Here is a 25,160-nt window from a genome sequence, read left to right on the forward strand (position 1 = left end):
TTCGATAGAGTGTATTAATAACTAACATAAATTGATCTCAGGTTATACTTAGAGATCAGCCTCTCTAATTCCCAACTTGGAATCTGTCTAAATCCAATCCACAGTTAACGACATTACTTCGCACCTTCACCGACCCCATAATCTCGTCTGAAGTTCTAATCAACTGCTCCATCTTTAACCACCAAACGCAATACCTTCTCCAAAAATAAAATGGAGGTTACCTCTTCAGCCAATAATGAAAGACGTCGCACAAGTTCCCCGGCAGAAAACTTCCCCAGAAGCGAAGTCTTCAGCGATTGGGTGATGCTCGCAGAAGTCGGTCGTAAAACGGTTTCAACAATTCACGCGCCGCGGAGGGACGCGGCCCTTGAACGTAAAGCAGTCTCGGAACCCGTCCAATTGCTCCTTAAATAATTCAACCAGAAATTACCCGAGCATCAAGGATAACGCGAACTGCCGCGCGTCTCCGGAAGCAGTTTCACGGGACGTCGAAGCAACCGAGCAACGAGCCGGGGTCGGTCGCGCAATAAAAAAGTCGCACACTTTACACTTCGCTGGGGGAGCGTTACGCGTTCCATGCAATAACCAGGGAACAGCGCACAATGTCTGCATTATGCACTCCAGCCGTGACATATGTACGAGCGTAAAGCCTGGCGCGCCACCGGGAGCACGCGAAGGAAGCGCGATAAAAGTCCCGGGTTTCGCGGGAACATCCGCAGTTGCGGCGCGCCTAATTGTGCTCGCGTCGCGAATAGAATTTTCGAAATCTCTTTGGATGCGCGGGACCGCTTTCAAGCACCGTCGGGAAATTTATCTGCCTCGCAGACGCGTTCACCGCGGCCCCCGGTTCGAACGTTTTCCGGGGGCGCGCGCGCCGTTTCGCGGCCGAAGCGTTACTCTTAGCTACCGAATTAAAAAGGCGGATGTTTACGGAGCCACGGGAGGGAAACGCTCCGCCGGCCTCTGTAAAGTTTCACGATCGCCGGAATTTCACCCGGGAGAAAGAGAACGGTCCTGCGCTTTTTCGCCGACGTTCTCCCGTCGAACCAACGACCCGGCCGATCCGCCTTTCATCCAGTTTCGCGGTCGGGCCGCGCCGCTTTGTCTTATCTGCGCTCCAGCGGCCGTTTATTGCGCGACGATGTAAAACTCGGTGCCCGTGAAACTTCGCCAACTGCCGATAAAGCGTCCGAATCCGGGACTTTAAGGCGCGCCCATGCCCGGGACTCCGGCAATAAAAGTCCTTCGAAATTTATTACGATTCCCCGGCTGTCTCGGTCTCGTTCCGCGACTTCCAGCCGTCGGCCCGCAAGGAAACGCGGTCGCAGACCGCACCGCGCGATGGCCCCGGGCCACGGGACGGCCGCACGCCCCATCCCCCCTGCTCCGGGATGAAATTTTAAACTACGACGTCCGGGAACTTTGTGGATCAAATCGAATTTCCGGCCCCTTTGTCCCGGAGCTACACGTTCGCGCGCAAGAATTCGCAAAGCGGAGACCTTCGGGCGCGCCGCGGTCCTTTGTCGGGGACAAATGTTTTCCGCGTGGAAATTCGGGACGAGTCGCGCCGCGTCCGGTTGCGGGTCGGAGTTTGAGAGAAGGTTTCGGTTTTTCACTCGATGGGCCTCGAGACGCTGTGGGCTACTCGATTCTAGCTATTAGGAACTGGATTTGGGGGAACTGTTCTTAAGAATCGGGACTCTTTTGTCCTTCGACTGGTCCAAGCGTGCAGTCATTGGATTGTTTCCGGGAGATCTGGAGTTATGTAGCGTATTTCGCTAGGATAAGTTGGAATTGGGAGAATGATGTTCTAGAAGCGAAGATGTTGGAATAAGACTAGAGCTTTGGCTTTATATGTAACGTTAATGATGACAGTTGATTAAGGACTACACAATACAAAGTTCACAGATGTTCATTGTATAGTCTCTTATATTGTTCTCAGCAACATTGATGTTCGTTCAGTTAGATCTCCAGTTCTCTTCAAAATCGACGCTAAAGTTTACTAAACAATAATTAGTCGTCACTCCCTTGAAATAATGACCTAGACATTACCACACACATACTTAACATAGCAGGAATTGAAAGCGCAGAGCCGAATGCTCGTCGGGATCACAGGAAGCGTGAGTCGCCGGAACGAGCCGGAACGAAACAACGCGAACGGATATCGAGCGTCCCGGAGTAATCGGCGTCGTCCTATCGAGGGTATTCGTTTCCAGGCACGTTTTGGCAGTAGCCTGGGACACCAGGACGGACCGGGTAGAAAGGAGACGCCGCACGATGGGACGAGAGAGACATCTCTTTTATCTGGTCGCGAGTTACGACCGGTTGTTTGGCAGAGGCCATTGTACAACTTCTATGGTCGGGACACGTAAAGGTTCTCCCGCGGTGAAGACCAGACTCCCCACGTCCGGCAGGCCGTCTTCCAGTGATCTCTTCCGGGGAGACGGACGAGCCCGCCGTCCGAGTAAATAAGATTTCGCGTCGTTCGCCGTAGAAGGGAGCCCGACTGTTCGGCGTCTCGACCGACAAAGAAAAGTTCCGGGTCGACCGGAACTTCCCCGTTATTCCGATCGGGGCGTCGAAAGAATACGATCGGTCAACACTTTTCAACGGAATGGTTTGCGCGCCTGGTTTCCTCGATTGAATCTATTCAATTGTTTCTGTTAATGTTCCACTGGTAATATTCTCTCGCTTTCAACGGAACTTTCTGTTTACGGAAGAACAAGTTTTCTCTTTGAATCGTTGAACTTCGACGCTATTTCAGGAATTTCAAATTAAAAGCTTAATCCCTCATTCTCGCCTCGATTTAACCTAGATCCATCTACCAGACAATAAACCATCAAATTTCATCCTACGACGCTAATTTCACCCGAAAACCTCGAAATTATCAACAGATAATACCCAGAGAAATCAAAAAACCCTTGAAACCCATCGAACGAACTTCATTTCAATGTCCTCGTACCAAACGATCAATGTCGCGCGTGAATGCGTTCGCTCACAGGCGAAAATCTTCTCGCAATCGGTCACCATTAGATCCTGTAACGCGAGGCGGTGATTTTCCGAGCCTGGAAGCACACAGTCGGGGCCAATTGGTACGCGGCCGGCGTGTACACGGCCGTCCGACCGCCCGTCCGTGTATACAGCGCACCTGGACTTTATCGTGGTCGCGTGCGATCGTGAATCATAATGCGTCCCGCGATTACACATTACGCGCCAGCCTATCTGGCATTACCGCACTCGTAACGCATTACTGTCCGAGTGGGTTCGTCAATACGCCGGGCGAACTGGATTAGCGCTGTATCCGCGGCGATGCTTTATCGTTCGTGTGTGTACCTAGTGCTACGCCCTCTCTCTCTCTCTCTTTCTGTCCCTTCGTCGGCACAGCTCGCGGAAATAAAACCCTCGACCTGGCCATGAGATGGTTTCGCGACGCGCACTCGGGGTCCCATATCGATTCCGAGTGTGTTTGCTCGGGCACCGCGTCGACCGACGTTATTCCCCGTCGCTTTGTTTCCCGTCCTCGACTCGTTTCACGGTAGATTCCCGCGATCATTGCGGTGCCGTATCCTTTTCCCACCGGTTTTACTTGATTCAAAACGTCCCGAGTACACCGTCGATTCCCCTATTTGCCGGGACGCGGCGATCGCCTTTGAGGAAACGGGAAACGATTCCACGAGGGCAGGTATCGAGTGCGTGTGCATGTGAAATACGTCTCTCACGAGTTGACTGAGTATATAGGTACAAATTAGAAGTCACGGGTTAGCCGGAACCTTGGAATTTCTCGAAGAATCCATCGTACCTTCGAAGTTCGAAACGTTGCACTTTTCCGTGATTCGAAACTCGAATGAAAAAAGGTAGACGGCGGAGGAATGAAGAATGAAACGCAGATGAAATCGGTACTTCCAGTTTCGAGAGTTTCGGGTTTCGAGAGTTCCGAGAGCTTCCGGAGTTTCGAGGGCCTCGAGAGTTCCGGAAACTTACAAAGCTTCGGACTCGAATTTCGAGAATTTCAGATGCGGCTTCTGTTCGCGATGCTCTTTAATTGGTTGTAGTAACAATAACGCCTAGACTTCGATGTATTCCGACTCCTCGAGGTATGAAGAACCTTCGTAGAGAGGATTAGGTGAAGCCGGCGAATGCCCTTGGCCTTGCGCAGTTTTAGTTTGTAGATCAACGGCCAGCTCGCGGGATTCGCGTAGGTGGGTGGATCGGGTTCGGTATGCCGGTGACGGGATCCATCAAATTTATCGCGTGAAACTGGCCAGGCCGTTGCAATTAATGGACTGCGAGCGGAATTACTCGGTGGACTCTATTAGGGGATTGGTGATAATAGTCGGGGCACAACGATATCGCGTTACAGCCGCGGAATATAACGGGCCGATGCCAATTCTGACCGTACGTTCGGACGAGCGACGTATAGTTCCAGGGTGGCAAATAACGCCATCCATTGTCTACAGATTTTTCCCGTCGCGGGCCGGACCGCGTTATGCTCTCACGGTCAGTCTTGCATTACCGGGCCGCATCGGCGCGAGTAAATCATGATTAATCGGAATTTCATGGACGGCCGCGTAAGTCGTGAAATTAATGTAACGGCGTAACTCGCGATTACGTATTACGTGCGGCGTATCTACGCCTGGTACAGTTCCCGGGCTAGTTCAATATGGAACGCGGCAGTATGCTGGCCGCTATACGCAGCGCCTGTCTCTCTCCCGCCGATTCTCTCTGTAATGCTTTATCGCGCGACTATAAACCGACGATACGCTCCGGGGAATAAGAAATTCCGTTCTCGATACAAATACGCTCGTTACTGCCGCGTAGAGGCGTTGCGCGGAGGTTATTACGAGGTTACGCGAGTACTTCTGCTCGGGCGGTGCTATTCGTTTATTGAAGCATTTAATTGAGTTGTAAGGCGATCTACTTTCCTTGGGAAGGTCTGCATGCAGATATACCGTGACGAGCCTGCGATAGGATGCTAAGAGAAGTCGAAGTCTCAGATTCCTCCGCGTTACATCTCGATGCTCATTATACAACATTATCTCGCGATCGTCTTGCATAAGCGGTCTTTCATTCAAACATCAAAATCACGAGCCCATAAACTTTTACGCTAATGCTCGCGAAACATTACAAGATTTTACGATAGTCCTATAACAACTCCTACGGCGAAAGCTGTGAAATGCAAAATCTAACTCGTCGGAAGAATAATGGACTGCGCTACTCCGATAGAACCGTGCCGTGAACTCCGTCGATCGTAGGATGTGGGTCACGAGTAAACGCTGTGCCATGGAGAGTAACACGGTCGTGTAACTGTTGGTCACGCTTTGCAGTCATCGACGCCGAGCCATCCGTAGCCCCGCGTTTATTTTTCCCGCGTCTTCGTTAGGCGTGAACCTGTCTCGAAAGCTGGCGCTTCGCTTCGTCCACCGTTTAAAACAACGTCCGATTATAAACCCACGGGTAACGTCCCTCGCACAAAAGGAACGCGGCTGCGAAGAATAATTATGTCGGCGGAGGTGGAGGACCCGCCGGGTTCAGGAGTAATAAAGCGAAATGGAAATATTATTCCGCGCTCACAACACTCCCCTTTCCATCTACGCCGACCACCCTTTCCCTTTCTTACCTCCTCGGCGCACCCTGTCCTTTTCCCTAGCCTGACGAGTTTTTGATCCGTGGAACTTCTAATTTTCGCTGGGTCGTAATTTCACTTCGGTGACTTTCCCCATGGCCGAATGGAAAGGTATTGAAAATTGCACGGGGAATAACGCGGAAAATATAACCCGGGAATCAGCTGTTTAAGAGGGAGCCGAGTGTATAAAGAGGAAAACGTTATTGTGATTTACGTTAACGTTATAGTCCGGCCACGGAGCATTGAATTATCGGTAAGGGAACAGTGGATGAAAGGAGTCCGATAAGATTGCGGGGGAAGAATGAAAGGTACATTATTATTTCATCGGACTAAAGCGACGAGCTTAATGATATACGAAAACGTTAAAGAGAAATCCCGGAAAGGTCGAATTGACGACGGCGGAAACGAAGAATGAGGCGAAACGAAAATTGCGTTTTTACGGATACACGTATCCGGGACAAAGAGCCAACAATTAAATGTAACCTGGAATTGTGAAACTACACGGCCGGCTAATAAGATTTCCCTGTGTTACCCTCCACTTTGTTTTAATAGAAAGGAACAGCAGACAGTTTTCAAGTCCGCCGCGGTTGCCTCGCGCCCGGCCGGCCCCCGAGTGTTCCGCGGCCTTTCCCGGAATAAATGTAGCGACTTTTCTTACGGAAAACAATTGCGAAGTAATTGCGCGGCATAATTCGGCAGAATAGTCTCGTTAGCGGGGACGGGGATTGAAAGGCAAATTCAATTCGTCGAAAAAAGGAATTCTTTCGTGTCGGTGTAACGCGGGGCAGGCGGGGGCGGGGCGGCGGGCACTCGAAACCCGCGGAACGGAACTACAATGAACTACTGCTCCCTCGGGAATGGTCTCTCAGAACGGAATTAACACTTCGTTCTTTTAATTTTCGCCTTTAATTCACTGCTTGTCAAGACCCCGTCAAGAAAACAAGATATATACTTCCGAGGGACAGTGCCGCAAGATTGTACTCCGCGTTCTTTTCCACGGGAGCCTTAAGGAATTTACGGAGAACCCAAGAAAAAGAATATCAACTCCGCGAGAATAAATAATTCAAAAATATATGTTACAATTCTACCGTAACAACCCGCTTGCACGATATTCAGTATCTACATTCCTTCCAACGGTTGTATACCAAGTTAATTTATACCTCCGATTATTTACAACAAGAATATAATCTAAACGCGTCTATCAAATAATATACTCTTATTAATTCACCGCGGATGAATAATTACACCTAACCTCAACAACTTCGGGAAGATTATTATCATACTCGCTTGCAACGAAACCCACGGGTCGTTAATATTCATTAAAATTACCGGAACATGCGGAAAAAATAGATAATCCGATTGGAAATAATCGGCGATAATAAATATTTATTATCCGCGTCGCTTGGGAACACTTACCGAGTGTCCGGTAATTTATCGACGGTGTCGCGCATAAATCGAACCGCGGCGTGCGCAGCGCCACCTGCGCTGCGAATTTAATTGGCGCGAAGACGACGCTGTTTCCCGCGGCGGTTGCGGAGCGTGATCCCGGTGCAGAACGTTGTGCGTAAGTGAGACGAAACAAATTCATATTTACCGTGGAAATGCGGCGGCTCCGTCGCGGAACGCGGCCTGAAGTTCCTGACCGACGTTGGCACGCGTTGTTGAACATTTATATTTCCCCGCACGCGTGAAATATTCCGCGGTTGGAAACTTTCCTTCGACGTTCCACGGCGTTAACCCCCTTTCCCGTCTCGCGCCGGCCGTTCGTCCCGCGAGTACGAACAATAGAAAGAACTGAATCGTCGCGTTCGTTTGTCCTCGTTCGCTGCTCCGGGTGCACACACTTGTAACGTTCACTTAGAAACGGAATAAGAAAAACGGCCCGGCTGACAAACAACCCTGCCTCCGGCGGCCATTTTGAATCTTGAGAGCTGCGCGACACCGTGATGGATCGCGCCAACTGTATTCGAGATATTTATTTTGATATAAGTCGCTGCTCGGAGTGTCGCTCCGCGTCGAGGATATATCGATTTCATTCGCATAACCTAGAAACTGTTTAAGCCGAATTTAATACGCGGAGTGTTCAAGGTTTGGTTGGAACGAATCTTTGGAGTTGTGCATGTATTAAGGAAAGAGTTTTTATTATTTATTCTAACGCACTGGTTACTAATTTATTACTATACGTTTTACGTTTAACAGGAAAATTATAATATCAAAGTGTTTAAATTGCGTTATCATTGTTGCGAGGTTATTTTGTTAAGTCATCGCCTTAGGTTGCATTTCTAATATGGAGCAGTTTTTGAATAATCGTTTAATTAAGTGGATTATAGTAGTTCGATTTGGTTGGGGGTCACCGGTGACCCATCGATTCTTTATATAATGAAATTTTATTAGAATACTTCGTCGTGTAGATATAAATCGATTGGTTAAGAAAACAGGGGATTCAGCAGAAACTAGCGATGATCGGTAACTTCTAATATCAATTCCACGAAGTACTGTTAATCATGGAACAGATATCGAAAGCGTCAATTACGGGTTGAATAGATGAACCCATTACGTCCGACGATGAGATAAATTTTTCAAACTTCGCGATCAGACTCTCCACGTGATCCCGCCGCTTAATCTCCGGCTACAAAAAGCGAAATATCGGAATCAGATCGGAATGAAAAATGTGACCGCAGGAATCGTAGGAAGCGGCGGACCTTCCGCGGTCAGCTCTAAAGTGCGGTCCCCGTTGAAAGGCTCGAATTCGATTTACGAGTCGAAAAACCCGTCCATCTTTCGAGGCTGGCGGGCAGAGAGTGCAGAGCTACTGTCACTAGCTCGATTTCACTACGTGGACGCGGCAGGGCGAGCTTTTTTATGGGTGTTTCCAGCAGCGGCGAACGCCTCGTAATTAATTACACCGTAGGTGCTGTTCTTTTATCGACTTCCGTTTCGCGAGTGGCTCGTAAAAATCCATGAGAGTCCCGTGCAGTCTTCCTGACTCCTCCTCGTCCCGTTCTCCATCTTTCATCCCGTTTTTTCGTCTCTTTGCTGCAGTGCTGCTGCATCATTCCTCACGAGCCACAGTCGCCGCTTTCAAATTCCGCGAACTTTTTACCGACTCGCCGCGATCTACGTAAGTGGTAAATGAATAATTTCGTGCTCGAGCGTGTGGTCGCAAGGAAAAATTCCCTGGTAAATTGCGATCGCTCTTTGCTGAGGCTCGTATGCGTATCTTAGATACGTGTTGTTCATAGATCGTCAGTAAGATATATGGAACCCGGATTATTTCAACTTGCCACGTTAATTTTTTTCAGCTTATCATTTGATATGGATGCGCTTCGAAATATCTCTTTCAACTCCGATAGTAGTCTTAACCCCTTTGAACTCTGTAGGCTCCAATATTGCAGTTATAATATTAACACGTTGAACGCCGCACGATTTCATGGAGCAAAATACACAGAATGGAAAAAATACAATATCAAATCATTTGACTGAATTGGATTATTATCATTGCACGTTCATCAAACCGAATGTCACTGCAATGGGTAGCATTATTTGTAATATAGAAATGTTCGCGAATAATCATCGTTTAATTGAGTGAATTATAGTAACTCGATGTGCTTGGGGGTCACCGGTGATCTCCATGGTATTCAACGTGTTAAATATTTTAATCAATCTTAAAGAAACTACCCTACAATTATTCGATTTTCCGCACATCCAAATGTGCTAAGAAGGAAAATAAAAGAAATGTTATAGCATTTCTAGTTTTCGCTAGAAACACTAGAAATTAGTTGCAGTTGCTGATTACAAAAGAACCTGAAGTGCTAAGGGTTAACAATAGGTTCTAGGGTCATTGAGGAAGATGAAAAATGGATAATTGAAATTTCTGCATTAAATATAAGTTGCATCGATGCAAATGCACCGATAGCGATCTATACACGTTGCATCGTGAAATGTAGGTATTGACAGAGGCCTTCGGAGGTTTCTCTTCTATTGCTTGTTTAAATAGATGTGCAAACATATGTGTACATGTGTAAGGGCACGCGTGCATCGGGCTCGCTGATCGCAGCGTTTTATTAACTGGCGATAATGGAAATGGCTTCGCCGTGTCGCGTGTCGTTGCCTCGAACGAAATTTGATTGCACAGCAATCTTCGATTAATTTCGACCGAACCAATTAGATACCGTCCGGAGCCGTGTAATTTCGGTCATTCGTCTCTCTTCATCCGAGCTTTCTGCTTTTCCAGCGAACAATGGGAAAATCGAGGGCAACAAAAAACAGAGAAAAAAAAAACGAGAATCCCGGTATTCCGTTCGCGATCGTGCCGTGCTCGCATCAATTGCTCGTTGCCGTTCTTGCCCCGGCTACGGCTCGAATGGAACGCGAGTTCTCGTGACTGAGTAACCCGCCGGCGTTATTGCCGTTTATAAATAATAGAAACGCTTTGTCGAGGGGATGCTAAATTGCGAACGGTTCTGTCTTCCGTTGATCGTTTGCCTTTCATTTCCTCGAGCCCTCTTTCAGCGACCGTGTTCCAACGATATCTTACGTTTTCTTTCGTTAGCGCACGTACGAAACGTTCGCGCTGAAATTTTCGTCGTTGCCTGATTTCATATTGTTCCTCGCCTTAGAAGAAATTTTTAATCTTTTACGCTGGAAATGAACTCGAGGATCTAGCAAAGTCTTGTGCGAGCAATTTTGCTTTTACCTATTTTACGCGGATATGTACACTAATGTTGTCTATTAATAGTGTTGTATAGTCATTAGCAATTTTATAATAGCATCTCGACCTACGTGACACGTCTTTCCAGCGCAAGAAGTTAAATTACTAAATTGATGATTAGAGTTAATAGGAACGTCGTTATAGAGGTTTATATTCTATAAATTTCTAGAATGGATAGTTTAAGAAGAATTTAAGAAAAATTTCGAAAATATTTAATAATCGAATGGATATAAGAATAGACCTATTGCCATTGTTCTACTGTCGTGTACTCCTTTTATATCCAACGTCTGATGAAATGCTTTCAGGTTCCGACATCAAAGTGCCGGTCGCTATACTGAACTGCCTATACGCGCGCCAATTGTGCTTCGAGGATCCATCCTGCAGCGCCATTCTAGAAATTATACCGAGGGTCTGCGGTCCGGAATTAGGTGAGTAATAAAATCCTCGCCTTTCTGCCTTCCTTATCGAATGTACAGCGATATTTTATCCTCAATTTTTATAACTCGGAAATACCTAGATTTCGAAACTGCGAATTCCGAAATTAACTCTACGATCGAATGTCGCTGCAATAGTGACTTCTGTCTTTAATATTTAAAACTACAATCTGCAAACCAGTAATTGAATTATTTAAATAGCGAATTAAATAGACATTGACATGTAGTTTCAATCTCTCCTATTACTTAACTTTTCAATTACTCTTCGCCATTATAGTGGCTTTCGTGTATATAATCTTTTTGAACGATACGCCACTCTAGTAGAACTCCTTCCTATCATCGATAGTTGTGCACATTATAGTCTAATCTAACGGAATCGCACAGTGGGCAATTCGATCAGTCTCAGATCGTAGTGATATTATATTTAAGACACGCTGACCGCATTAAACTTTGCCATACAGAGGTATAGCTTCATGGCTAGTCACGGTATAGCTAAAAGTTTAAACTTCGATACACAATATGATATTAACTCGCAGAAATTCCAAAAGTTTAACAAGTTCTCGAAAGGTTTAGATTACTTTAGACCGACAACTTCAATCTCTATAAAAAGTCACAATTACCCGTCGCTACCCAATGCCAATACACAACCGTTAATTGTCGGGTAGCACGGAAACCAGTCGGTTCATTTGAATCGGCCAGCGCGAGAGCCGTGAAAATCGCAGAGGATCAGAATCGCACGGTCGGGTTCGAGTGGGAACAAGTTTTCCCGGCGCTCGGTTTCAGCGAAAAAATTCGCCCGGCGCGCCGGTCCGCCCTTTTTCTTGTTTTAAATAATTGCTCTCGGGGGCGCGATTGGTTCGGGGCAACGGCTCGCGGAGTCGAAGCGACGTCGAGCGGACGGCCGCGTTCCCTTACCCTACACGTAACTAGAAGCGGAGAGAAACGGGGCCGACCAGAGACACGGTCGACGACCTCGTTCTTTTCGCACTTCTTCCTCGCCTCCTTCTCGGCCAGACACGTTTCTCGCCCTCTTTCAACTTTTTACGTTCCTTTTTTCTCTCCCCCCTTCCCCCCTCACGGCCGCTGCAACCGCGTGACGATGGAAATCGCGCTGTACGACGGCCGTGACGCAGATTGTGAATAATTCGGCGACGAGTCGCCGATAAACCTGTCGCTTCCCTGTATCTCTCGCGTTGTCAGCTCTCCGACCGCGTTATATGGACTTGCGAACGCTTGTTGTTCCTTGTTGCTGGTTGATCGATCGACTGTTTAGTAAACCGATTTGCGAGTAATTGAGAGAAACGACTGTTTCGTTTTCTCGCGCTGTGTAGGAATATTTAAATCGTAGAGAAACGCACGCTGTTGCCGTAGGAGATTCATCTTTCACTGGTCAGACAGGGTGATGTTTTGATATCGATTCTTTCAAGTAGCGATGCGAAATTTTCTTAATGAATAGATTCTAATCAAGTGTGTCCGAATGAATAACGTCGTAGCTTAAAAATTAACGTTTCAGCTTCAAATCTTCACGATTGCACTATAGTTTCAGTAGAATCCTGCCATCCAAAATTTAACTCAGTTCAGTCAATGAATTTCAATGAACACAGAATACTTCACAGTCCATTCAATATAGTCAGTCTATTCTATGTATTTGCACAAACCATTCCAAACTCAACAGGCATCAATCCGCACGATAGATCCGCTCCATTAATTCACACGTTCCGGCATTATTGTGCTCGAAGAACGGAAAGGAACGGTCCTGTTGCCGGCGTGTTCCTCGGCGTCGCGTATCGAGAACCGATACCGGCATCGAGAATCAATGTAATCCCCCCGCCGGAGATCTCGACCGAGTTTTAAGTAATCCGATACTAATATTCCGTGTACCTTACCGCGTGCAGTACGCCCGTCGCGCGGCGCGCAAGAGAAATTGTACGGCGCGCGTATCACCGCGACGTGTAATTAGATCCGGCCTCGGCAGGGATTGAATTTCAAACTTTCTGAATTTTATATCGCCCATCCCAATCAAGCGCCCCTTTATGCGACACCGGATTTTTTTCCCGGCCACTCCCGGCGCGGCGGTTATAACTTAAATAATCGTGTTTAGCCGGCGCGGCGCTCGCCACGGCGAATTAAGCTTCAATTAAATCGAATGAAAATCCCGCGACGCGACGAATTAAGCCGAACAAAAGGACGCCCGGACCGCCGGATTCGGCCGGTCGCGTCTCCGGAGAAAGTGGAATCCGCGGGGAAGACCGTTAAAACGCGGCTTAACGTGTCTCAGGTAAATGGGATTAATCCGCATTTAATTTGCCGGGCAAACGAAGCTGCCCGGCTTAATATCGCCGCCCGTGAACAGGGAGACCTTTCGTCGACGACGACTGAATTATCGCCGGTCATCTCGTTCCGCTGCTAACGCGGCTAATCAAAATATAGTCCCGTATATTTCTTCATGCGATTTCGACACTCGTGACTTTTACCCGGCGATTTATGCTGTCGTTCCACTAACGGAAATGTTCGCGAGAATTGATGTATGTACAATCTGGCGGGGGAATTAAATGATTCCCGAAAACATGAAGCTGTCCTGGGATTTATTAATGCTGCAGGTTTCTTATCTTGAAATTATTGATATCATAAGAGTGTCGTGTTTCCGAAGTTGTATTAGAGATTAATAGTTTCGCTTGCATACGGTAATGAACGTCTGTGGTAGTTTGAGAAATTTACGAGGATCTATTATTGAAGTTGCTCAATAATTTTAGTTTTGATCGATATTACGAGCGCTTCCACGGTAATTCGGTCCGATAGGCGCGGTATATTTGTAAATGAAACATCAGGTAAGGCGCATAATGCCCGGAAAAATCGCGGGCAAACTTCTGCGTGGGAACTGGTTTATTTTTCGCCCAGCTGCGCTGACGTATTAATTACCGCGCTCTTTCGCAAATGATGCGAGCTCCTGTTTCAATGCGCGTTTCGACTCGGAATTAATAAATCTCGACTCGGCCGATGCAAACGCGTCTCACCGACCGTGAGTTTTTCGTTTCCGATCGAAGATTCGAAACGGGAAATGATATTTTCAATATTAATCGACCGCGCCTCTCTCCTCGTTGAATTCGCTTTGCCCTTTTCAATGGCCGCGTCCATTGCGACGGTTAGACCGGCCGCCCCGCTCGAGAAGTTGCCGGGTTATATTTTGAACGAGTCTTGCACGGTCCATCCGATAACTAGGTAACTTTCGGGACGTCGATGCCCGTAGAGCCTGGATTAATGTTGAAGGAAAAACATTTGATAAACTCCGGCTGTCTTTAAAGAACACGAATAAAATGTGAAATACGACATCGAAAACATTCTCCAGAATCTCTAAGTAAATAAAAGTGTTCCGATTCGTCATCGAAATTTCCCTGCGCACGTCGCAATCTCTAATAGGAACATTCTGCTTCATATTTTCCTTCAACCCATTCCGCCCCATTTAGCAGTGCTCGTATAATATACACTGATTAAACAAACATTCATCAATATTTTCAAAAATCTTAAATACATTACTCTTCGAAGACGTTCCTAATAAAACCAGTTTCTTCAAATTCGACAAAAGAGAAGCTCCTCGCGGAAACAAATTAAAGAAAGCAAAACATAGTCACTAATATCACATGTATGTAAATCCACATATTTTTATGCAACCGTTGACTCAATACCCACCAATGGAGAGTTATACGCAGCCGCCGAATAGGGGGACGCGATAATTTACATCCGCGCGCGGCGTAATAAAGCGCAAATAAAGTGTTCAACGCCGGCGATCGGATCGCGGCCGGAGGATCGTTAGCCAATAAATAAAATAAATGCAGTATTCGGCCGCGTCGTTAATAGCTGACCGCCGCGCTATCAGATCGCCGCGTCGCGAGTCCGCGATAGCAACAGTTGCAGGGGATAGCCCGTAATAACAGGGTTGCAGGGTGCGATTTCTGCCGGCGAGGAATCGCGGATAGACTTCGCAGTAAATCGCGGCCACGTAATTTCCAGATTTAAGGGCGGGAAAGATTTTGCGGATAAGAAAGGGTTGGAGGAGGAACGGCCGTATCGACTGCGGGGACCGTATCGGCTCCCGTAAATTCTTCAGCCAGGGAATTCTGGGAGTCTGATAATTTTCTGAATGCCCGTGGGAAATTCTTGTGAAAGGAATCCGGCCGACTTGTTTTATGCGCCGCGCCGAGGTCCCTTCGCGGTGTCGACCCTCCTGTCCCTCGATCCCCGCCCGACGAATTACCGTTTACACTTCCGGCTCGCGTCCCCATAAACGTTTCCGAGGCGTTAGCTAATTTTTCCCCGGGAGCGAAATCCAAGGTAATTATTGCGAATCGCGATAAAATTACAATCCCCTTTCGGAATATTCGCAACGGTTACATTATCCCGGCGCGTGCTCGTTCGTTCGTTCGTTCGTTCGTTTCATCGTTCGTTCGGCCGTCGGATTCACCGATGGACATTCAACGAGCTCATAATCATCCGTCCATAAACAGTCCGCGGCGGCCGGAACGCGAATCGAGATATCGATTCGCGAGGCATCCGGCTCGCAGTCTGCGCCGGCTAGAAATTTCGACCGCTGGAACGCGTACTGCCAGGTCGACCGGAAGTTCCCGATACACTACACGCATTTCCGAGTTGTATCTATCACTCGGAGTGCGCGATTATGTAAGAAATTACACGGAGCTAATAGATACATCGCAGGGAATGTGTAACTCGTCGCGGGAATCACTCCGTTCAAATTCAATTTCTGCAGTTCGATTAAATGATGGTTATTTGATATAGGAATATTATTAAGCGTTCATACCCTTGTCGCTTGATTCCTTTTATTCGAGACGCTGTCGTTGCATGGAAATCTCTGTTTCCTTTTCATCACCATTTCTCACACTTAGCCGGCAGAGCTCGGTGAATTACGATCGCCTGTAAACGCCACGCGAATCGAATCGACGCGATCCGGCCGGCCATCAACGCGTCGCCGGCGATGGATAAAGAAGATGACAACGGGAAGCGACCGATACGACCGGTTTTCCAGACCGTTAACATCCGCGCTCCTATCTCTCGCGCAGCCCCGAGGCCCAGCCGTTGTAATCGTATCCGCGACCCTTATTTCGCGCGCTAGTACCCCATACGATGAATATTGCCGGCCATAGCGGACCTCCATTTCGTCTGAGCCTTATCGATGGGAACGATCCGACGACGGCCGGCCCCGGAAAATCTCGCGAGATAGCACGTTGTTATTCCCGTAAGCTGCTCCGGTGTTTATCTTACACTTAACGCTAATCCGCGCCCGATAATCTCCGCTCGTCGCCGATCGAGTGTTCGCACGCTATCGGCTCGCATAATTGTCACGTAACGATCGTTTAATCGCTCGCCCCCTCCCCCTCCGCGTTCGTTGTTTCGTCGGATTAGCAGGTTCCTTTGTAGACCCTTCTAACATTGTTCCGATCCGACGTATCAACGCGATCCACGTGGATCACCGATCACCAGAGCTTTTTGCCCGCTCCGGAAATAGTAACTGTACCACGCCTATCACTGTCCAGCGATAATTCGGTTTAATGGAACAACGGCTAGATTCGACGTTTCTGTTCAAACGACAGTCACGACCGAATCACTGTCCCGCCAATATCTCGACAGTCCAATTTGGTCTTGTTAATAGGTTTGACGCTTGGTGTTATTCTATGTCCGATCTTTTGTCGACAATGATGAAGAAGGACAACGCGCGACAACTTTGTTTAATCCGTTTCCTAAATTTAATTAACGCCGTTATTTCGAGATCGCAATTTTCTCGACTTAATCCTTTAGTATGGACGTGTAGTCTGACATCTCTATATAAAATATCGTGAATTCTGATACCAATGAAGTTTTCGTTCTGTAGTTGATACTTATGGTTAAATTCACTTCTGTACTTATCATTTTATACATTCTTATTTCTGCTGTAGTCGGATTGGTTAATCAAGCAATATAGGAATTGATAAAAAGTTAAGTGAAGGAAAACGCAGAATTTCAAATCGAATTTTGAAACCGGCCATTTTATCAGTTGTGGTGCGTTTAGTATCAAAGATTAAATCGGAAAGACACCGCGAATTCGCTGATATTTCTTGAGGTAGGATCAGGAGATCTTTCCGCTTCAATGTCCTTCGTGCATAGCCTTTTTCCGAACAAGTGCACGCTTCCCGAAGCGCTGGGAAAGATATCTCTCGCTTGTGTAACACGGCGATTAAACGAAACGACGGAAATCCGATTAATGCGCGACATTAAAAATCCCTCCGCTCGCAGCGCACAATGAAAACCGGCGAAGTCAGCCTCGTTATCGCGTTATCGTGGTCCGAAAAGCTGCTGACAAATCGGCGGTCGGGTTCCAAAATGGCGGGGGCGGGATTCGTGCGGACGGAGGAGGATTCAGTTTCCGTTTTCCCGTCCGAAGTGAAATTTCGCGAGCGTGCCTTCGGAGTTTCCCGTGGGTCGTGCGCTTGACAGCTCCGGGCCCGGCGCAGCGGGTCAGCTCCGGCTTGCAGGGGGAAAGAGGGTGCGTGGGGGATGCAGTTTCGAGTACGCTCAGATCTCGTGGCTTTGGCTGCGTCGAACTGAGCACGAACGCTTTCTCACGAATGCTGCATACCGAGCTGCTTTGTTTCACCCCTTTTCTTCTTATCATCATAATCCTGTCCACTGTTCCACGTGTATTCGATGATCTATAGCCTGCCGAACGAGAAGAAATAGTAAACTTAACCAGTTAACTGTGGAATTTAGTTGGAAAAACCTCTCGTTCTGCGCGCGATAAAATAAAAAATGGAGCGTGTACTCGTCGAACGCAGGACGAATGCACGTAGAGTATATTTCAATGAAAGATCAAAGCGAAACAAAGAAGAATTACATGTTTATTCTTTATTTTTTCACATAAACATGTAATTTTATTCTTTATTTTTTCACATAAAGTGCGATAGTTAACTCGTTAACTGTCACGGTGGTCATCAATGGCCAGAGCGTTCTATTAACCAGAAAACAATTACAGATTGATATCGGATTAGAATGTTTGGTAACATGAGTAACTAAATAGTATATCTTATCCGTGACACCAAATCATTAATAACTAATTCTAAGACTTCACTCTGTTCCAACCAATCGCCTCCTTTAGCTGATAAATATTTCGTGTCTATTCCCTCGTCTAGTTGCGTGAATTATTAAAGCAGTACAAACTTTTTCTCAAAGACTGTATGCACATTACGAATTAGTCATTCCGTTGAATTGGTCGTTAGCCGGTGCACCAGACAGCAATAACAAATTCGATGAATCAATGACGCAAGAGGAATTCAAGGGCCGCAAAATCTTTATAACGGGCCACGGGCTGTGCGTCACTGATCCGGAGGGATGAGGGTTGTTCGGGGGACGGCGAGGGCGAAGGCAGACGAAGGCGCTCCAAGTATGCAGGTATCCGAAGTAATAACGTGTCGGCCGGAGGATACGGTGCGGGAAGACTCCCTTATTAAAAGGCTTCGGTGGCACTTTAGGGTCGGGGCACTACTTATGCTCATAAATAACGACCATCCCCTTCTGGCTGGCGCCGGGTCTGCTGCTCGAATACCTTGAATGGCGCACCCGGGACCATCGAGACGCATCGGGTCCCTTTTTTTCCCTTGATCTACCCTTGACACGCCTAAAAAAAAATGAATCCACTACAAATGGCCCCCACGATTCTGGTATCATTGAAACCACGAGAGAAAGGATAATAAAGATGATCGACGAATAGCCGTTACATCTAATTTCAACGATTCTTCGCGAAACGCTGTAGAATTTATTTCTATACACCACCGCCGAGGCTTCTTTGATGCCCGAAGAGTGTACCAAACGAGCATTACGCTTGTCCCGAACACACACGTGCACGCAACGCGAGGTTCCCCCTGAAATTGTGTGCCGTTTCAATTGAAAAGGAGCGCGCCGCGTCGAATGGTTCTATTTTCGGCGGCGGCAGCTTTCGAGCAGGTAAACCAGAAATTACCTGTCGGACCCGTGATAATAGAAGGGAAGACTCGATTTACTTTAAAATTCAAATGTCAAGTCGACGTTAAAGGACCCTTGTCCCGCGCGGCCGCTGAATCATACGTCGGAACAATGAATAACGTAGAAGCGAATATTAACCCGCGGCTGGACGAGTAGGGAGGGGGTTGATATTCGAATTCGCTTTGGAACCGCGCGATCGTTTGAAATCTGCAAGGCAGAAGAGCCTCCAAACGTTTATTTGGATTTATGAATCTCCCTCGTCTTCTCTCCCTGCGCCTCGCCCGCCTCTTTCTTCGGCCGTCGTCCGACTCGCCGCCGCCATTCCTCTCGTTCCGGTCTCTTTTCGATGCTACGCTTCGTCGGCCAAGTAAAACTCGCCGTTAAAAGGGATAACGCGGCGACGTTCAAATTAATTCTGATTTATCGCTGTATAGTAATCCCGATGCTTCCGGGGCTTATCTGTAGCGGCGCGAAAGGTACACACGCCGGCCATTTACGATCGATTCCGGTGAATTTACTGGCCGCGACTTACCTAGATTTACCCGGACCAATGATTTCTTCCACGTGTGCCTCGGTATCGGTTGACTCGAAGTTTTTCTCAGAGGCTTTTACTCTTACTCGAGTCGACAACTGAGTGATACCTTTGCGTATTAGATTTTTGTAAATTATTCATGCAATTTCTATTTATCACAGCAAGATACACATTGTAGTTATACCGTTATAATTAGTGCCACTTCAGTAACGATCTCTGAATACTTCATATTAAATTACACAATTCTCCTTACGGGACGATGGTATTCCAAAATCGAGTTTCAAATTACTGACTTCAACTTTCGGCCAGTACCAATTACAAGAAGAACTCCGTTCTTCCATTTCCTCGGGGAAACTGCGTTCGCCGCGCGCAACTCGAACTCGCGTGCACGGTTCCTCTTACCGTCACACGAAAACGTTGCGTTTGACGTTATTCCGGTCGCGGTTCCGCCAAACAAGGGGCTGGAGCCGAGCAATCCGGCGACGTCTGATTGCCCGGGCAAATCAACGGCTCCGAATGGTTGTCATAATTAACGGGACGCCAAATCGGCGGGTTATTTATGCTCGCAGTAAATACCGTGCGCAAATCGTGGACACGCGCCGGTGACCCACCACGGTCCGGGGGTTTATGTTCCCTGTCCCATATTCGACAGTCCGGTTAAAGGTTAAACCGAGCCACAGGCCAGCCGGGGACTCCCCCGTGTCATTCGAAATAACGCTTTCATTTGGTCAACAGTTGGCCGAGCGGATGATTGATCGTTCCAGCTCCGTCCGAATCATCGATTACAACGGGGCAAGGTATAAACGAATTTACTTGCCGCTACCGCGCGCGCCAGATTCATCCATCAGGAACAAAATAATCCTGGTGATCCTTTGAAAGCCTGTCTGCCCGTCCGCTCGCTCCGGACCAGTCCCGCGCGGCCGGTTCCTCTATTTTCAATTTCTCCGCCGAATCAGCCCGCGGTCTTTTACCGTTAGGTCCGCGGTCGAACTGTTACGAGCCGAACGCTTCCTATCGCGAATCAGAATCGGCGGATCGATGAAGATCGCGACGCGGAGGAACTTTAACCCCTTAACTGTTACATTTGCTCGATAAGAAGTATTCGTGGACTTCGAATTAAATAATCCTAGAATCCTCGCTAGTGGATTTACGATAACAGAAGCTTTTCGTTTATGCAGAAGAGACAAAGCCGTGGACATTTTAAAAGAATTAATAAAGTTTCATTGATCGTGGCTCCACAATGAAATAGTTGAACGTATCCGCGGAGAAATCGCTGCAAAGGTTTGATTTTCCTTTTCGAATTCGAAATTCCTGCATTAATCTTGTTCACGTTCGTTGAATATTATTACTGGTATTGTTATTAATCAATACAGGTAAATAACGCTGCACCGGAGGGTGGATATTGAAGCGTTGAATGTAAAAACAGCTCGGAACGAAATCAGGGATAAATAAAATAAATGTGAGAGGTAAAGAGAATGTAATACATTCCGGCGATTCGCTGCGTTGAAAAGTGATGTCGAGGGATTTAATTGCTGTAATCATGCCACGATAATTAAGGGAAAGAATAATGGTTACGATTAATCAATGCTTGAAGTTTATCCGGGCCGACGTTCGAACCCGTAGCCGAGAGTCGGAGGGTTGGAGATGCTTTTTCAAAGAATTTCTTTGATTACCGGCCGGACTCCGTTACACACGTACCCGGCGTGCCTCGTTACCTTTAGTCTCGCGTTTCGCAACGGGAGCTTACGGTGTAATTTTCTCCGGCGCAAGGAGAACGCCAATTGATGGCGGAAGAATTCCCGACGAATTTTCAATTTAGACACGCCCGCGTTTTTTGCGCGAATTCCGTTTATGCTGCCGTCGAGGAGCGACGACAAAGCGGTGCCGGTTAACTGTCTCGGAATCGTTTGCCGTCTGTTTAACGGGGGCCACTGAAAATCGCGGATTAACGTGTCGAGTGTTTAACCGAGTGTTGTTAGGTCTCTTGTTCTCGTATCGTCTTTTCCTCTCGTTTCATTCCATCCGCTTGTTGTATATATTCTAAAGTAAATTACACTATTGTAAGAGGTAGGAGTAAATTGTTTCACTTCTAGATGCACGAGAGACACGGTAACTCGTATATTAAATGTTAGAAAATACAAGATATCGAAGTATCCCGAAAATTCGATTTCACTTCGGCAAACGAGAGCATCGCTGCATAGAATGTTGAAGTTCTCCGTTAGCCGCATTCTCAGCCTAATTCCGCTTTATCTTACGAGGGCTTGATTCAGCGCTGAAAGAGCCATTTTCATTTATCCGCTATCAGAGCGTGCTCCTTAAGGGTCCTTTTCACAACGTTGCGGTGGCGGTTCAGTTTTCATAGAAACTTAAAGGAAACTGGGCGCGTCGAGTACGTACGCCGCGTGTCGTTAACAAGCGGACTTAACGTGAAAGCATCGGATAAACGTAACTCCTGCGGCGACAAGATTGTCCCACAGAAATCTCTATTGTTTCAATTACCGATTTAAATTATCCATATCGAAACTCCATTTCAATAACATTTATCCCAGTACGTTCCATTGGTCGCTTTCCAGCGGAGCTCCAACCGGTTCCAATTCAATTGTAACTGCTAAAACTTGCAGTAGCTTAATTCGTTGATCAACGAAAATTTCAAATAAACTCCGTTCTTTATTTAGCAGAGAATTCCCACGCGAGCTTCGAGCACACCAAGTTGCGCGTCGAGTGGTCTCGTCAGAATGGTTCCCGTCGAACTTCTCGAAGACGAAAGAACTGTAACATTAGCTCTCGAAAGAGTTCACCCTTCCTCCCCGATTACCGGAGTTCCAGGCTTTTCATTCGAGGAAGAGGGGAAAATGTTTGCGCCGCGCCTCTATTCACGTTAAGTCGTTGCACGACTCGAAGAGCGGGGTCGATTCGGAAAGTATTTCGCGGTGAGCACCGACGGAAACGTCGCTGTAGAACGGGTCGAACGGCGCTGCCCGTTGTGCGAATCGCGCGGGCGGCGACGCAGTAGAAATTTACGCGTTCGATTACGCGGCCGATCGCACACGAGTCCGCCGCGATATAATCGGTGAGCACGATTACATTTATTGGGTTTAGCATGAGCCGTAGGGGCAATCAATTTGCTGCTTAAACGTTTATACGGTAAAATGATCCGGAATATACGAGCGCGAGAGAGCCGGCCCTTCGTCCCTTGTAATGGCGACCGGCAGACAAACCACCCTTCCGTTAAACCCTCAATCGGCCGGTTCTCTCTCTCTCTCTCTCTCTCTCTCTCTCTCTCTCTCTCTCTCTCTCTCTCTCTCTCTCTTCTCTGTGTTGTGACGGGGACATTCTGCTCGACGTCGGTTATTATGCGCACGAACGAAAACCGCTTTGCGAACGAATACGACGGTATCGTTGCGTACGAACCGCGTGCAGGAAGTGGACGAACAACGTCGCCTAAGAGTCCATCACGATCGAATTCGCCAGACCTGTCATCATCCGAGAAATCTGAAGCTCTTGAATTGCCGTTGATAGACTATGTACTATTGTCCTTCGCTGTTTATCCTTTCGTTCTGTGTTATTATGGAGATTTTGGGGTAGCAATTGAGATATGGACTCAGGAGGTGGAACAGTTCTACCGTGAAACGATGAAATGGTTCTACTGTGTTTCATACTGTCCACTATCATATTCTCATCGTTGATTCAAGGTGAATTCAAGATGATTCAAGGAAAATCTATTTCATAATTATTTATTCCTTAAGCACAGTATATTCATGTTCTATAATCTTTGAGCGATATTCCTCGTAGACGTTCAATAAGGTGAATCCTCCTTTGGAATCTATTTCACGCCGTGCTGAAATCCTCGAGGGTTAAGAGTAAATACACAAGAAATCAACCGTTGCAGCTCAGTGACGAAGGATCAATGGGAAAGTGAAGTTACACGGGTTTCGGGGGGCGGAAATATCGTTTTCAGTCGGCGTAGGCTGCCCATAGGCGGCGGTGTAATTAAGAAACGCGTTTCGAAGGGAAACTTTTCGGATCGGTTTATTGAAAGGGCAGAGAATACGTTGTTCGTCCCGACGTCTTCCTTCGCCCCTCGCTCCCTCGGAGTTTCCGCGAAATGAAACGGTTAATTATTTCCCGGGTCCCGAAGTTCCCAGCGGAACGGGAGGCATTACTTTTAAGCGGGGGATTCGCGATACCCGATCCAGATGAAATCCGAAGAAAGAAGGAAGTTTCCGAAGTTTCATCGCCGTGAAACATTACGAGCATTCCCTTCCCTTTCCCGCTCTTTCACCGACCAACGGGGTCGCTTTTATATTTTCGCGCTCCGCTAACTTTTTAATCGTTCCCCGGCGAAGGAGAGCCGCGGGATCGTGCTCGCCGAGGAATCGAGCGATTCGCCCCGATTCCGACGGAGTACAATGGTGGTCTGCTAAAATAAACCTTCCCCGGAATCATCTTGATCGAATAAATAATAAGTACTTCGATGAATGCGACCATCGAGAGCCGTTGCATCGGAGTTTACATTGACCGTCGTAACGGTCACCGATAATTGACTCTTTTGAATTCGAAAATGTCTGCAATCAGTCGATTAATATAGAACGGAAGTCTTTGGAAGTAGATCTGTAAGAACTGTGATATTCAATAATTAACTAATATTCCATTTCTATTACGAAACCATTAAACTGAATAAAACTCCTCAAGATCCTCGCAACAGTCTTAATAAAGAAAGAAGGAAATAGTACAATGCAATACAGCTAAGATTTTCTCAAACTCTCATTAACCCTTAGCACTAAAGGTTGTTTCGTGATCTATCGGCAACTGCAACTAATTTCTATAGTATTCCTAGCGAAAATTAGAAATGCTATAAAATTTCTTCGATCTATTATTTTCCTTCTTAGTACAAAACTCGGATCTATGAAAAGTCGAATAACTTTTGGGTAGTTTCTTTAAGATTCATTAAAATATTTAATATTATAACTGGTGCAATATTGGAGCCTACAGAATTCAAAAGGTTACTAACTCATCGCAGTCAACGCAGTAGCCAATAACCACCATTAATCCGCGAGAAACAAAGAAAAACTGGTAACGCGTCGATGGCAACGGAGGCGAGGGTGAAAATCAACGGGCAATAATTCGAGAATGGGGTGGGCGGCAGCGAGCATAACGCGATCGCGAATCGAATCCGGTCGTCGCCATTAATAAGCGCGGGAAGTGCGGTCTCGCGGCACGGAAAAAAAGGACCGATAAGGTGGCGTGAAGAGTGGCGGCGGGAGGGAAGGTGGGCCGTGGGGGCAGGCAGAAGGATCCCATTGTTCGAAAATACAATGTACGTTGTTACGGCAAAGCGGCGGGCACGGTTCTCGAGCACAATGGCCCGGGAGGGAGGCAGATAGCCGTCGCGGCGACGGGGAGAGAGCGTAACGCGCCGGGTTGCTCGCTCCCTGGGCGAACGTGTGTCGTGGCGGGTTGGCGTGTGGGCGGCGGGAAACGGATAGGGAAAAAAGACAGCTCTCGCGCGACTGAAAGGAAAGCGAGAGGAAATACGGCGGCCGGCATTCCCTCAGATCCGCCCGAGACTCCGGTCTACACATTTTTTCGTTTCCCCGCAACGTTTGCTCTTGTTTTCCTCGGCTCGCCCCCCTTTCTCGCCATCGATGAATCATAACTCGGACCCACCCACGCCGCGATCGGCGCAGCCCGGTTCGTTTTTGTTTTCGTTATCGGCTGCGAGGCTGTTCATCGCGAGATCCTCTTCTTCCGGGCTAGGTATCCTGATAATTAAACCGCGATATAGAGAACGGAAAGAGAGGCCGGCTGGCACGGACAGCGGATAATGCGGGCCAGAAATGAAAATTCGCGGTAACG

The 25,160-nt window shown here is 47.4% G+C and overlaps 1 protein-coding gene across 3 annotated transcripts in view; it reads left to right on the forward strand.

Annotated features, from left to right (window-relative positions):
- Positions 1–25,160, forward strand: part of Gfrl (Glial cell line-derived neurotrophic family receptor-like) — a 440,074-nt gene that overhangs the window by 144,833 nt on the left and 270,081 nt on the right. For all 3 annotated transcript variants that reach the window (XM_076374200.1, XM_076374198.1, XM_076374199.1), the window contains exon 2: positions 10,640–10,762. In XM_076374200.1, coding sequence (XP_076230315.1) covers positions 10,640–10,762 — 123 coding nt within the window. The remainder of the gene's footprint in view (positions 1–10,639; positions 10,763–25,160) is intronic.

This window comes from Nomia melanderi, chromosome 2, assembly GCF_051020985.1.
Source record: "Nomia melanderi isolate GNS246 chromosome 2, iyNomMela1, whole genome shotgun sequence".
Lineage (NCBI taxonomy): Eukaryota > Metazoa > Arthropoda > Insecta > Hymenoptera > Halictidae > Nomia > Nomia melanderi.